Source organism: Phyllostomus hastatus, unplaced genomic scaffold (assembly GCF_019186645.2).
Source record: "Phyllostomus hastatus isolate PE091 unplaced genomic scaffold, TTU_PhHast_1.1 phas_contig_1162, whole genome shotgun sequence".
Lineage (NCBI taxonomy): Eukaryota > Metazoa > Chordata > Mammalia > Chiroptera > Phyllostomidae > Phyllostomus > Phyllostomus hastatus.
In genome coordinates, this window is record NW_025333537.1 from 11,207,791 (window position 1) to 11,221,454 (window position 13,664).

General features: G+C 48.9%; 1 protein-coding gene across 6 annotated transcripts in view; it reads right to left on the reverse strand.

Moving 5' to 3' along the window:
* Positions 1–213: 213 nt before the first annotated feature.
* SBNO1 (strawberry notch homolog 1) overlaps positions 214–13,664 on the reverse strand; it is a 46,163-nt gene continuing 32,712 nt past the window's right edge. For all 6 annotated transcript variants that reach the window (XM_045842738.1, XM_045842727.1, XM_045842698.1 and 3 more), the window contains 11 exons: positions 13,023–13,135; positions 12,861–12,932; positions 12,335–12,434; positions 10,878–10,952; positions 9,667–9,813; positions 9,488–9,582; positions 9,304–9,396; positions 5,476–5,613; positions 4,785–4,861; positions 2,977–3,170; positions 214–1,694 (listed from right to left, as the gene is read on the reverse strand). In XM_045842738.1, coding sequence (XP_045698694.1) covers positions 1,552–1,694; positions 2,977–3,170; positions 4,785–4,861; positions 5,476–5,613; positions 9,304–9,396; positions 9,488–9,582; positions 9,667–9,813; positions 10,878–10,952; positions 12,335–12,434; positions 12,861–12,932; positions 13,023–13,135 — 1,247 coding nt within the window. In that variant the 3' untranslated portion in view covers positions 214–1,551. The remainder of the gene's footprint in view (positions 1,695–2,976; positions 3,171–4,784; positions 4,862–5,475; positions 5,614–9,303; positions 9,397–9,487; positions 9,583–9,666; positions 9,814–10,877; positions 10,953–12,334; positions 12,435–12,860; positions 12,933–13,022; positions 13,136–13,664) is intronic.

The following is a 13,664-nucleotide window of genomic DNA, read 5'->3' on the forward strand; positions in this document are numbered from 1 at the left end:
GCGCCGAGGGAAGCCGAAAGGTAACAAAGGAACACAAGTGAGTCAACCGGAGAAGCACTGGACGGTCCAGCACGTGACCCCTGCGTCCACACCACCTCGGCTCTGAGCAGAGGCCCCAGGCCAGACCACGCAGAGCAGCGCCCGCGTCCGGCGGCGTCCCCGGCACAGCCTGCCCCTGGGGTGCTGAGGACCTAAACACGAGTCCACTGCTGGTTAGGGTGGTAACTTTTTATTTAACATCCACAAGATGGTGGTATCTTGCAGCTCTCGGCCAGGTTTGTACAATCTCAATTTTTCAATAGTGCAACCTGTGCAAAAAAAAAAAAAAAGGAAACAAAAAGACCAATTGTCCCCTCACTTGTTTATAAAACATCTATTATAGGCGAAACGAAACTTACCCATATTATAGATAAGTGTCTATTCACATTTGTACATTACCATTTTTAACAGCTTGAGATAAACTCTACAATGTCTTACAACACATTAAACAATATTCAAGTTACTGGGTAACAATAACAAGAAATAAACATACAGCAGAAGCCTCAAGTGTCTCCTCGCTGTCTACTTTACAGCTCAAGTAAGGTTTCCTTTTCGTGAGTGGCCAACAAATTAAGATACGAAGTAAAAAAAGGATGGTTTGCGAGATGGAAGCCAAGTTGTCCTCCTTTCTAAAACTACCTTAAGTTAAGGAAAATGGAACTTTGAGAAAAGCAGGCTTGTAGCCGTTTCTGCAGCACTCATTAGGAATACTATTAACACATTAAAATGAACTTTTAAGAGTTTTATCACAAAAAAAAGTTTGTACTTATCACCTTAACAAGAAACCTGGGGCAGGGAGAATGGGGGGCGGGGTCACAGGGTAGAAGCAATACCCAGGTATAAACGTTATAAAAATGCAGTGACCGATGCTCTACACCTACGAATGTTTCTCTCCGGCACGTGACATCTGTGTTAAGTCTTGTTTACGCATGCTCTTGGAAACATGCACTGTCAGAACAGAAACTGGAAAAGAACCTGAATGCGTGGTGTGCAGCCTTTCATTGCATGCTGTAATGACCTAGTGTTCGGTAAGCGGGGAAAAGAAACCGACACATATTCTCTACACGTACAGACCCGAACGCATGCACCCGGGGAGAAGCGCCCCGGCAACGGCGTGGGCGCCCTGCATTGACCCTGAGCACTGTGGAACGTTAAGTAAAGCCAGTTTGGGGAGTTCCAAGCGTTTTTTACACCAACCGTGGTTTGCAGCCATCACCAAACACACAGACAGACAGACGGACGGACGGACACACGCACGCGCACCCCCCCCCCGCAGAAGAGTGTGCGGGAAGTACCACGGGCAAAGCGAAGGAAAGACATATGTACCACCGCCGGCGCCGGCGGTGCTCAGTTCTGCTGTCTATTCCAGGTCTGTCCTTCTTCCCAGAAAATTTAACTAGAGAGAGCACAACTGAAAAAAATTATAATTCTTTGGAAACTGTCCCTGATTTTTATGCAAATGATATGCTTCGACAGCATTTCAGATACATCCATGTTGAGACCTGTCTGTTCTTAAGTGTTGCTCAAGTTGGCGATGCTCTGGGGGTGGCGCTGCTGCCAGAGCTGCTTCTGCTGGACCGCGAGCTGCTGAGACTGGTCTGAGGTGGAGAGGAGGTTTACAAGGGGAGCCACACAGTTTGCAGGGATGATCAAACCTGCCGTCAGAAACAAGACTTTTTACAGGCTGCACCCAGGAGCAATCACACGGCATTTTACACTGCACAGCAAATTCCAGATGAGACGTAAGTGTAATAACGAGGCTCCACACGACACAGAAACAAATACCTAATGACTGAAATGGCTCGCTCAGGAGAAACCTGGTTCCTCGGCAGCGGCACCCACAAACACCTGAGCGTACACATGCATCTTTGTATCCTCTTGGTGGAGAAACAGAAGGTCAAGTTCAGCACCTCTCTATCTTTCATCTCTTCGCAGCTCCCCAAACGCGCCAACACCGCCTCCTCCGGCAGGCACCACCGTTCCAGCCAAGACCACGGAACCGTGCCAATGCTGGCTGAGGCAGACGCACGTCAGCCAACCGGACAGCACAGGTCCTGGGCCGGGGGGCTTCAAAACCCTGCCCGGTGGGAGCGGGGAGGCCTCACCGTTCCAGAGTAGCTGTCGAGTGTGTGTTTTTAAACACGATTAAAATTCAAGCTTTTGAATTGTAAACGTTGGACTCTAATTCAAATGAAATCTTGCAACCAAAAGTAGCTGAGGGTCAAAACAATGTCCATGGATTGACCCCGGCCACGGGCACCCACCTGCAGCTGACGACACGGGGCGGCCGCTCCGAGGAGCAACGACGGCCCGGTGGGGGACATGCGAGCACTGGGCGGACCCCCAGGAGGCCCAGCACCGGCCCTGTGGTGGAACAGCCGGCCCTGCCCCCACAGGCCCAGCCGGCCCTGCCCCCACAGGCCCAGCCCACCCTCCACACCGTGGCCCCGGTGTCAGCGTGGCCCCGCAACCGCAACACGGCGGACACACGGTCCTGGGCACGAGGCCGAGCAGAGTCTTCACGCCGGGAGCACGCACATGCCGCCGTGGAGGGGGGGGGCAGGGGGCAAGGGCAGTGCAGGTCACCTAGGACTCCGCCCCGCGGCGCCTGCGCAAAGGCTGAAGTCCTGCTCAACACCGTAAGGACACCCACGGCGCGCTCTGCCCCACGCCGGAAGACGTGGTGAGATTCCAAGATGAAAGAACAGGCCTGGGCCGGTCACCCGGTCGGCCAGTGTCCGGACACGCCAAGACTGCGGCCGAACCCGGTCAGGGCACATGAGAGAATCAACCAATGAGCGCACACATAAGTGGAACACCAAAGCTATGTTTCTCTACATGCCTCCAAGCAATGAATTTTAAAAATTAAATTAAAAAGAAAGGAATAAAAAAAGAGATCTTTTCCCAGAGCTCCAACCAAAACCCCCTTAGACTTGCCTACGATCCGCTGTCCGTCCTCCGTCCTCAGCCGGACTATCTGCATCTTCACGTTCGTGCCGCTGACGGACGCGAGCACGCCCTCGACTTTTGTCCAGACGCTCAGCACCGAGCCACACAACACATAGTATGTGCGGCAGCGAAGGCCTATTTCACACACTAATCCCAGGCTCGCTTTTTTGCAATTGCCACGCCTAGGAGAGATTGGGGAGGAGGGAGGGGTAAGTTACACACATACACGCACACAAAGACTTGCAAAGCCTACCCAAATTCCAGTCGGAAAACGCCCTGACATCATCTGCCTACGCTGACCGTTTCTTAGATCACGATCCTTTCGGCAAGCTGAACTACACCTTCCAATGTAAGCTGTCACTGTTGATCTTCAAAGTTAGTTATTTCTGGGGCCTACCTATAAAATGGCTTATTTACCTACTCTGATATCCATTTGAACATTTTCCATTTTAATATCCACTAGTTTACTGTGGACATTACTACATACGTTAATGTTAACTTATAAAGTAATCCTGCTAGCCCTGACCAGTGTGGCTCAGTTAGCTTGGCATTATCCCACAAAGCCCAAGTCGCCTGTTTCGATTCCTGGTCAGGGCATATTGCATGGGTTTCTGGTTCAATTCCTGGTCAGGGCATATTGCATGGGTTTCTGGTTCGATTCCTGGTCAGGGCATATTGCATGGGTTTCTGGTTCGATTCCTGGTCAGGGCACACAGACCAGAGGGAAAGATCAACATTTCTCTGGCACACCGAGGTTTCCCTCCCTTCCCCCTTCTCTAAAAATAAATAAATAAAATCCTAGAATAAAAAAAATCCTGCCATTTATTTCTATAGGGTTAGGCAAGTAGAAAAGACAAACAAAAAATAAAAGCACATATAAATTTATAAAGAAACCTGAAAAAAGACATCAAAGGTTTATGGTTAAAGTTATTTTCATAATTCATCAATAAAAATATCTTTCCAGTATTAACTCAAAATGAATATCCAGTATTAGGGCACTCACTTTTCTTGCTAAAACTCAAATTTTTACAGAGGGTTTTTGTAGGTTAATGTTTAAAACATCTTATCTTAAAGAGTTCTCATAATTTCTAACAGTATTAATTACTCACAAAAAACCAAAAATACTGCCCACATCAAAGCAGATTCATCTAACTTCATGTATGTAAAACAGTAAGTACAAATAATACCAACACCTAGCTAAAATGCGCCTGTGTATTTCTCTTCACAACGTGGGCCGGACGCCCCGCTGACCAGACAGTGGGCGAGGAAGCACCGAGAGAACCGAGAGCTCCGCTCCGGGTATTAGAACACCCCCACCCACCCCGGCCCCAACAGCGAGACGCTGTGCCGGGCGTGACGCCGCCGAGACCACAGGGGCAGCCTCGGGGGCCCAGCGGCCCAGCTTTCTGGCGCTGCTACCTACTTAAGGCACCTGTGGGGACTCCCCCAAACTCCCTAGCCTTCAGAATAAAAAACTGATTTGGGGCTCAGAAAAGTTTTTTAAAAAGAGAGAGGAAAGAAAATCAAAAAGGAAGACAAGGATGGCGAGCAGGAGGGAAAGAGTGAGACTTGACACTGAGAGCGACAGCTGGGCCCCCACGACCAGAGGGCCCCCGGCAGCAGGAGCCCGACAGCGCGGGGCCCACACCCGAGCGCGGCGGCTGGAGGGAGCCGCACGGAGCCAGGGCCGGCGTGCTCGCGTGCTCCCAGACACAGAGTGAGCGCTCCGGAGTGAAGGCACGTTGAACTACATCCCAGTGGCACTTGGGAAACACAGAGAGAAACCGAATACTAACCAATAAGCATGAGTGCAAGTGTCTGCAGATGAATTATACTGGTCTAGCCAGTGAACCAGGGCGTCATCCGAGACCACCTGTGAAAGGAAGGAAGAAACGCCACGGAATCAGCACACGGGACACACACCGGCTGCCTCCCCGGCCGGTGAAGCCAACCTCGAACCCTACCCACGCAGAGCCTGGCCCCTGCTGCTCCTGGTGCATCTGAGGACCACTCATCAAGCCCTGCCACAAGGAACAATTTCTCAAAGAGCTGGCTTAATTAAAACCGTCCCCTAGTGACAATGCCTAGAATAGTGATAGAAGGCAGCACCAATAGTAAAATAATAACTAATAGTAACGTTAGGAAAAACATCTAGAAATCGTTGCAGTTTATATTCAAATCGAGCTGTCTCCCTCTAAAAATAAATAAAATCTTAAAAAAAGATAAACAATAACTTCTAATTTTACTGAAAACATTTTTTTCTGACAGCACAAGCTATTTCAAATAATCATCTAACAGGTTTCTTAAAAGTAGATAACATTAAGACAGGGATACTAATATAACAAAACTTGAAAATTTTTTTTCTGAAAACAATTTTCTAGTAATCAAATATGAAATAATTATATATAAATAGTTTTCTAAAGACAGTTTTGATGTTGTTATAAAATGAATACTTATAAATAGCAGAGCATACAAATGAAAAAATACCTTCTTGTATTTCTTCTTCAGATCAGCATAAATCTCTAACTTCAGCTGTTTCCCAGTATTTGGTCTGTAAACTAAGAAGAGCTTCTTCTTGGGGTTCACTTCTTTAACTAAGATGGCGGTTTTCTTGTTGTTCCGTATCTACGGACAGAAGTGAGAACGCGTGAGAGCCGGTTACCGCGCGCTGAGGCCCGCCGGTCCCGGTGCCAGCCCCGCAGCACACGCTGGGACGGCAAACACGGGTGGTGGGCACGGAGCCGGCGTGGCGAGCACAGCCGTGTGCCGGAGCGAGGCTGTGGGACCGGACTCCGAGGGGGCCGATTCGGGCGAGCTCTGCCAGCACCGGGGCCCAAATGCCCGGCTCACAGCCCCCACGGCCCTGGGCCGTGAGGCAGGAGTCCGACGGTGGGCGTGAAGGGTCCGCAGAGGAAAATTCTCTGACCCCTACCATCTGTCTGAGCTTTCTCACAGTAACGTTCCTCTCCTTCAAGTCACAGTAACACACAGCGTCCAAAGTAGCGACTTTGATCGCCCACGCCCTCTTAGCCCCTCTCCCGACGGGGTGCGCCCACCCCAGGGCTGCCACGAGGGCGGGGTGAGGTGCCACCTGCGGCCCGCTCAGGGTGGACCTGCGCCGGGAAAGCCAGGTGCTGGCCGCACACGACGGAACCGTGCCCGCGGAAGTGGACGAGGAGGACGCACTGGACGAACGAGGGAACGCCTGTGCACACGTCTTAAAAGTTGGACGCATGAGAGAAATCCTCAGGGAAGGAGTTACAGGAAGTTGCATTTAATTCAAGAAAAAATATGGTTGGAAAGTTAGTACCTCCTTTCAAGAGTAGTGAACAATGACTAAGCAATAGCCTCTGGAGAAAAACTGAAGGAAAAAGCAAAGTTTCCAAGTAAAGGCGTCTTTCAGGCCTCTCAACAACGTGAACATTTTGCCGAACAACTAAGTTTTTATTTTAAGGTCATTCTTACACTGATGAAACTAAAAGACTTAATATTTCACTTTTCACAGATATTAAAGTTCCTTAGTCTTTCACTTGTTTAATGATCCGAAACATTATGTATAGGATTCTGCAAAGTCTACAAAAACGATGATTAAGGTGAAAGTTACATTTTCCATTTTTTTAATCCGCTGACGTAAAACGCTCAATCCCCTTATCCCAAAAGCACGATGTTTCCAGCAAGCACCAGTGAGACCTGACCTGGCGGCGTCCGGTCCACTCCCTGCCACCGCCGCCCACCACCGCGCAGAGGAGAGCGCAGTGACCGGACTCGGATTCCCTGGTGCTGACACGCGGAGGGAAAGAGCCCGTGAGGCTGTGGGGTCGGCGTCAAAGAGCCGCGTCTCCCTGGAGCAGCGCCCCCTCCAGGGCCGCCCCCCTCCCTCCCGGCCGCCGGCAGGAAGGAACTGAGGCCGAGGTCACCACACCCTTTCACTCAAGAAGGCTGGGCGTCAGCTCGTTCATCGAAATCCACCGATGTTTTCAACTCTAGCAATAATTTCAAATGAGAAACAAAACCAACATGCTATGTGGACCAATTACAATCCCATCTAAGGGAGAAATACGGATAAAACCTGGTGAACTGTATCAGTATCCTGGCTGTGATATTACACTATAGTTTTATAGGTTGTTACCACTAGGGAAACTGCTGCACAAGGAACTCCTCTGTATTACTTATAACCTCACGTGAACCCACAATGATCTCGCCTGGTCCCGCCTGCGGCGTCCGCACGGGTGCTCTGCACTAGGGAGCAGGACCGCGCACCAGGTCTCCATTTACAACGGGTCCCTCCGCACACATTTACACATAAACAGCACAAGGGGCCTATCCACACCCCGGGATGTGACTCAGTTGCAAACAGGGACGGAGTTCTGCAACAGGCCAGAGCGGTGACCCATGAACCCACCATGCTGAGCGAGAGAGGACACAGAAGGACAAAGGCCGCGTGACTCTGCTCAGACATGGAGACGCACAGAGACGGCAGGTGGACTCCAGGTTCCTGGGGGCTCTGGGGAAGGGGAAGGGGGGCTTATGGTTTAATGGGTGTACTCGGTTAGGGATGACGCAAAGTTCTGGAAACAGTGGGGATGGTTGTACAACACACTGTGAACATAATTAATACCACTTATAGTTAAAGTGGCAAATTTCACACATATTTTACAACAATGTAAAAAATAATGTAATATATGAAAAATCATATAACTATACAGTGAATGGATGAGTTGTATAGTATATATATGAATTATATCTCAATAAAGCTGTTAAAAAACAAAGATCAAAATAAGAAAAAATAACATATTAGAAACAAAGATCTAATGTATGGTTAGAAAAAGGTCCTGATAAAAGGAGAAATTCACGGAAACAGAGTACTAAAAACTGCGCAAATGAATTCAGAAAATTTTCTCACACAAAAATTTAAAACCACATATTTAAAGAGTATGTCACATACCTAAGAATACTGACCAAGAATGACTAATAGCAGCATATACTCTAGCACGATCACAAAACTTTCAAGAGGGAACATTTTGGGCATGGTGGCCAAAAAAACCCCCAAACAAAAACCTTAATTAAAAAAAAAAAAAGCAGCCCTGGCTGGTGTGGCTCAGTGGACTGAGTGCCGGCCTGTGAACCAAAGGGTCACTGGTTTGACCCCCAGTCAGGGCACAGGCCTGGGTTGCGGGCCAGGTCCCCAGTAGGGGGCACATGAGAGGCAACCACACATTGATGTTTCTCTCCCTCTGGTTCTCCCTCCCTTCCCCTCTGCCTAAAAATAAAATACACAAAACCTTGAAATACTTTTTGAAAAAAGAAAAAAGCACATCAGAACGCCATCCAACTGGACAGCACTGCGGTCCAAGCCAGCGGCAGCAGCACACTGAAGAGGAGGAATCCAGGGGAAGGACACGTGCACTGCAGACCCGCAGACCACAGGCCCACAGACCGGCTCGGGGCACCAAGACACAAGCCCGGCCTGCAGAGCCCCGGGAGCCCGGCCCCCGCGGGCGGCCCCTGGAGGGCCTGCTGTGCGGAAGGGGCCTCCACAAACTCGGCGACCGCAGACAGTGCCACCGCAGGACTGGCAAGGGGGGCACTGAACGTGAGTCGCTCCCTGCAGAGCTGAGACACGACGGCTGCGGGGCACACCGCGTCACTGCCACGCGCTGGCAACGCACAAAGGACACGACTATTTTTACGGAGAGAGAATGGGAGAATATGCAAGAAAAAGTAATTCAAAAGTTTTATTTTCAGGATTAACCCATAACGTTTCACCACTCTGTGTGCCCTCGAGGGCACCGAGTGTCAGCACAGAGAAAGAAGACACAGAGAAAGAGCTGAGAGAAACCCCCACCCCACCCCCCAATCTGGAACAGAACAGAACAGAACAGAGGAACTCGGGGCCTGTACCAGGCGTGTGTCTGCGTGCGTGCTCAGGTCAGAATGTACCCCCCCCCCCACATTCTCCTCTCCTTGGCTCGTTCCACAGGCAAACACTAAACAAAAAAGTTTAAGTACACTAATAACTGAGAATGAACCTTTAAGACATGAAGCATTACTAGGACTAGAAAAGATGAGTACGTATGAGAAAAAAGGTCAAGTTTACAAAGACTATGTAATAACTCAAAAATTCAATCTAACAACACCTCTCCAAACAGTCAATGAAAGTTTACATACACAGAACAGCCACAATTACAGAGATAAATGATCAAACCATGGAAAGTTAAACACAATTGGAAAAGGGGAACGAAACAAGCCGAGAACCCCAGTGTCGGCAGTGAAAACTGGGTCTGGAGGATTCACCCTCAGAGGGACGCGTCTCACCTGCAGGGACAGGTAGAAGCCGTCGTCTGGTCCTGTCAGCTCGGCCCAAATCTTGGTGGCCTCCTCCCAGGACATGCCCCTCTCCACGCTAATCTGTCGAAGAAACGACGACACTGAAATGCCACTCCCTTCTATGAGCGCCCCCGGGGACAGCACCCGAAGGTCGCCTGACTGTGAGACTCACTGTGTACAGCTCCACGTGACCAGACGTCGAGTACCCCGGAGTGAGAAACTTCTTCACGTCACTTTTCCTCACCTTCTCATCTCCAGAGCCAAGATCTTGAATAAGAAAAAGCAACACATGAATGTAAAAAGAACATTTTAATAGGAATACACCTGATGGTTAAAAAACTTCCCACTCACCTAAGATCCCCATATCGTATCTTCCGTTTTTTTTGGCATTCTGCACGACTGCGGTGAGCGTGTCCGCAAAATACTGGAAAAGCGCGTTCTGCTGATGCACCTCCATGCCCAAGATCCTATTCAAGAATTTCCCGATGTTGTTGTAATCTGCAACGGCAAGGTTACATGAAAGGCTTGATGGGCACCATCGGGAATTAAACTGCGTCCATCAAAGCTTGGTTCAAAGCCTCCCTTGCTCCTGTGAAGTCTCCCGTCCCGACTCGTGCGCTGTTCCCAGAACAGCTGCTACCGTCTGGCCATGCCCACCTCTAGCACCTGGCTGGACCACGGCACACACTCCAAGTGTCTGACGGGCTGAGCTTCTGCACCTTCAGCTCCCGTGACTGAGCGCAATCTGACATGAGGATGTCTGCTCTCCAGCATTAAGTCTCAGCTAGTAAAGTTTTGAATGCTACGAGTCGGCGAAGCTTAGTTCTGGCTGCACAATTAGAATGTTTTGGAGCTTTCAAAGGTAACCCACTGTCTGAGCTCCAGCCTGGATTTCACTTTTTTTAAAAGCTTCACAGCTGCCCTAAACAGTATCACTCAGTGAGTTGGGTACTGTCTCATTAAAGCAAAATGTTGCAGGCCAGGTCCCCAGTCCAGGGCATGCGAGAAACAACCAACTGATGTTCCTCTCTCAAACTGATGTTTCTCTCCCTTTTTCTCCCTCCTTACCCTTCTCTAAAAATAAATAAAATCTATTTAAAAATACGTAAGTAGCCCTGGAGATCAGGGCTCAGTGATTCCCAGTCAGGGCACATGCCTGGGCTGCAAACCAGGTCCCCAGTAGGAGGCGTGCGAGAGGCAACCACACACGGATGTTTCTCTGCCTCTCTTCCTCCCTCCCTCCCCTCTCTCTAAAACTAAATAAATATAATCCTTGAATGATAAATAAATAAATGCATCACAGCTGCCCATATATGCAACCTGCGTCGAACACTGCCGCTCGTCAGACGGAAGTCTGACCTCTCCCGAACAGCCAGACCAGAAAGAAACCGCCCAGAGTGCTCTGGGAGCGCTCGGTGAGAAGGGTGGAGGACCAGGAACTCCAAGCCTCCCCCGCCCCCCCCCGGCCCCCAGCTAACAAAGGCGTAACAAAGGCGTAAAGGACAAAACGGGCCTCACCGACACAGCACCAGCTGTGTGCGAGTGCAAACCAGCCCTGTTACCTTTATCCAGAGTGAGGATTCCCGAGCGGTCTTCTACATTGATCAGGCCAACTCCTATCAGTCCCTGTCGGACATCTGGAAGAAGAAAGCGACCCCGTGAAAACCTGACAGCCCCGTCCGCTGCCACCTGACCGACCAGAGCAGACCGGGCTCCAGCACCGGCAGCCCAGCACCGGCAGCAGCGGCTCAGTGGGTTGAGCCCCAGCCTGCAAACCAAAAGGTCTCTCCGGTTTGACTGCTGGCCATATCCCCACAGAGCGCATGCAAGAGGCAATTGATCGACACTTCCCTCCCTTTCCCCCTCCTTTTAAAATAAAATCTAAAAACAGAAAGAAAAAGAACGAACAGGACAGCCCATGTTATCTTCCACAGCTCGTATCAGCTGAACTAAGTGGAACCCACAGTCCCCACAGGCCCCTGGGCACTCCGAAATCTGACTTAGGCCTCACAATGTGCTTTGTTATTTCATAAAAACGGCTCATCTTTCCAAAAGCACTCGTTGGCGGTGAAGATCCCTGGCCACACAGCTGTCACCCGTGGAATTTACACAGTTCTGAACATGCAGCAGAATACCACCTTACATAACTGTGTAAATAAGGACAGAAACAGGCTTCCTTCCTACACGTGACCTACCAGTGTTGACAAGGTAACGCCCCCCAGAGCAACATGCGTGTAGTCAGCATTTTCTGAGTCGCGTTATTCAGAGGGCAGTTTACGGAGCGTTAACACGTAATACCCGTGTCTTACGAAACAGGCGAGAGGAAAGAATCAAGAGGAGGCGCGGAGACATCTTATTCACACTTCCGTTTGGCAAGCGAGCCCTCCGCTGCACACTCAAAACTGCTTAGGTTCTGTGGTAACCGTTCCGTGGCCAAGGGTCTCTACAAAACCTCCTCCTTTTGAGAACTCATTTTATCCCCCAAAATTACCAGTAGAGGGTGAGGCAAAAGTAGGATAACAGCTGCTCACATGGAAAATAATACAATTAAAGAAAAAACCGAGTCCTGGCTGGGTAGCTCAATTGGTTAGATCATCGTCACGAGACACCAATGTTGCAGGTTTGATTCCCGGTCAGGGCACATACAAGAATCAGGCCACGAATGCATCGATGAGTGGACCAACGAATTCATCTTTCTCTTTACCTCCTTCTTGTCCCCCAAAATCAATAAAAATTTTTTTGAAAATCTATCTAACAAAATGATTTTCCTTTATTAATCTAGTCATAACATGCAGTATACTGTCAAGGGCTAAAGCACTTCATTTGAATGGAATTTAATAAATGTATTGCATATTATAATTGGTCAACACAGGTGTCTAGTAACCTTCAATTTCTGAATTTTATGCAATGGATGTTCAAAGAAAACTAAAAACTAAAGCAACACTACATGTTCAAACAAATTTTAATACCACTCTATCAGTACTCACTTCCCTTTGTTATGATTATTTTAAAAAGTTACCTTTAAAGAATTCTCCAGGATAGTCTGGAGGTGGTGATACCATAGGAGAATCTAGGTTTACAATGGATTTCATGACAATTTCTAATGCATTTCTTCCATACTGCAATAAAACCAAAAACAAAACCAGTTTTAACATTTGGGTACTATTCCATCATATGACCAACTGAACAGTATAAAAACAATTACGGTAACAAAGATTCAAAAACAATAAGACTAAATTATCTTTATATATATTTTGTACTCCTGAGTGCTTAATTTACACCTTTGCACACAGCAAACATTCAGTGAGTAACTTCACTTCCAGGAACTCACACTTGATTCATTCACAAAATGTATTACATTCCCATTTCCTAACAGCAGTAAGATTGTATTGCAGAGGTGATCACTAAAGACCCAACTGATACGTGAAACCCTATCTTACTGGGTATGGGGAACCACAACTTTACAGCAAAACCCTACGAGGAGGCAGTTTTCAATTGTGAACGGTCCCCACACGGTTTCGGAAATGCTGAAATCTGAAGTGTACCTTATTATCGAAGTTGAACCTGCTCAGATCTCTCGATTCTGTCGCTCTTCTGTCACCGTGAGTGAGTGCCCCCTGCCGAAACACAGGATCTCCAGTCAAGGAAACAGAAGACAGGTGCCACCCACCATCCAGCACACACAGCTACACAGCTCAGCGACTCACCAAACTCTCAAGTCTTTTAGCAACAATAGATGCGAATCTTTGTTCTCCTGCCAATTCAGAAATCAGGAAGACGTATTCGGGCGCAGTAACTTGGTTTGATCTGTGAGTTCGTCCTGTAACAAAATTTTAAAAAAAATCAGCCTCTGTTCACTAGAGAGAATTCTGAGGTCAGTTCCTAGAATTTAACACTAAGATGGTATCCAGACACCCTGAAACAAGAGGAAAAACACAAAACTGGTCAATGCTACATGCGTGTATTGTTGCTACCCTGCAACAGTGAACCATGGTGTCGCTGGCGCACACAGCTACTCTGGACTCCCTCCCAAGTCTTGTGCGCCACCACAGGGTACCAGGAGCATGAAGACGGGAGGGAGGAACCAGCGCCGGGCCCCCCGAGAAGGCCCCCAGGGCTGAAAAGGACGTGAGTGCACCCCACGCGGGTCTGTGATGAGGGTACCCGAGAAGCCCCGTGGAAGCCCACTGCTGCCTGTTTCCGTTTCCAGACACAGGTCTGAGTCCGTGAAGAACTCACCACCGTGAGGTGCACACACACCAGAAGCACCTCCAGAGCCTGCATCTGTCCAGTTTTAGGACGTGTGACGTCAGTCACAGACTCAGGTGTGCACAGCTGCCCAAGGACGC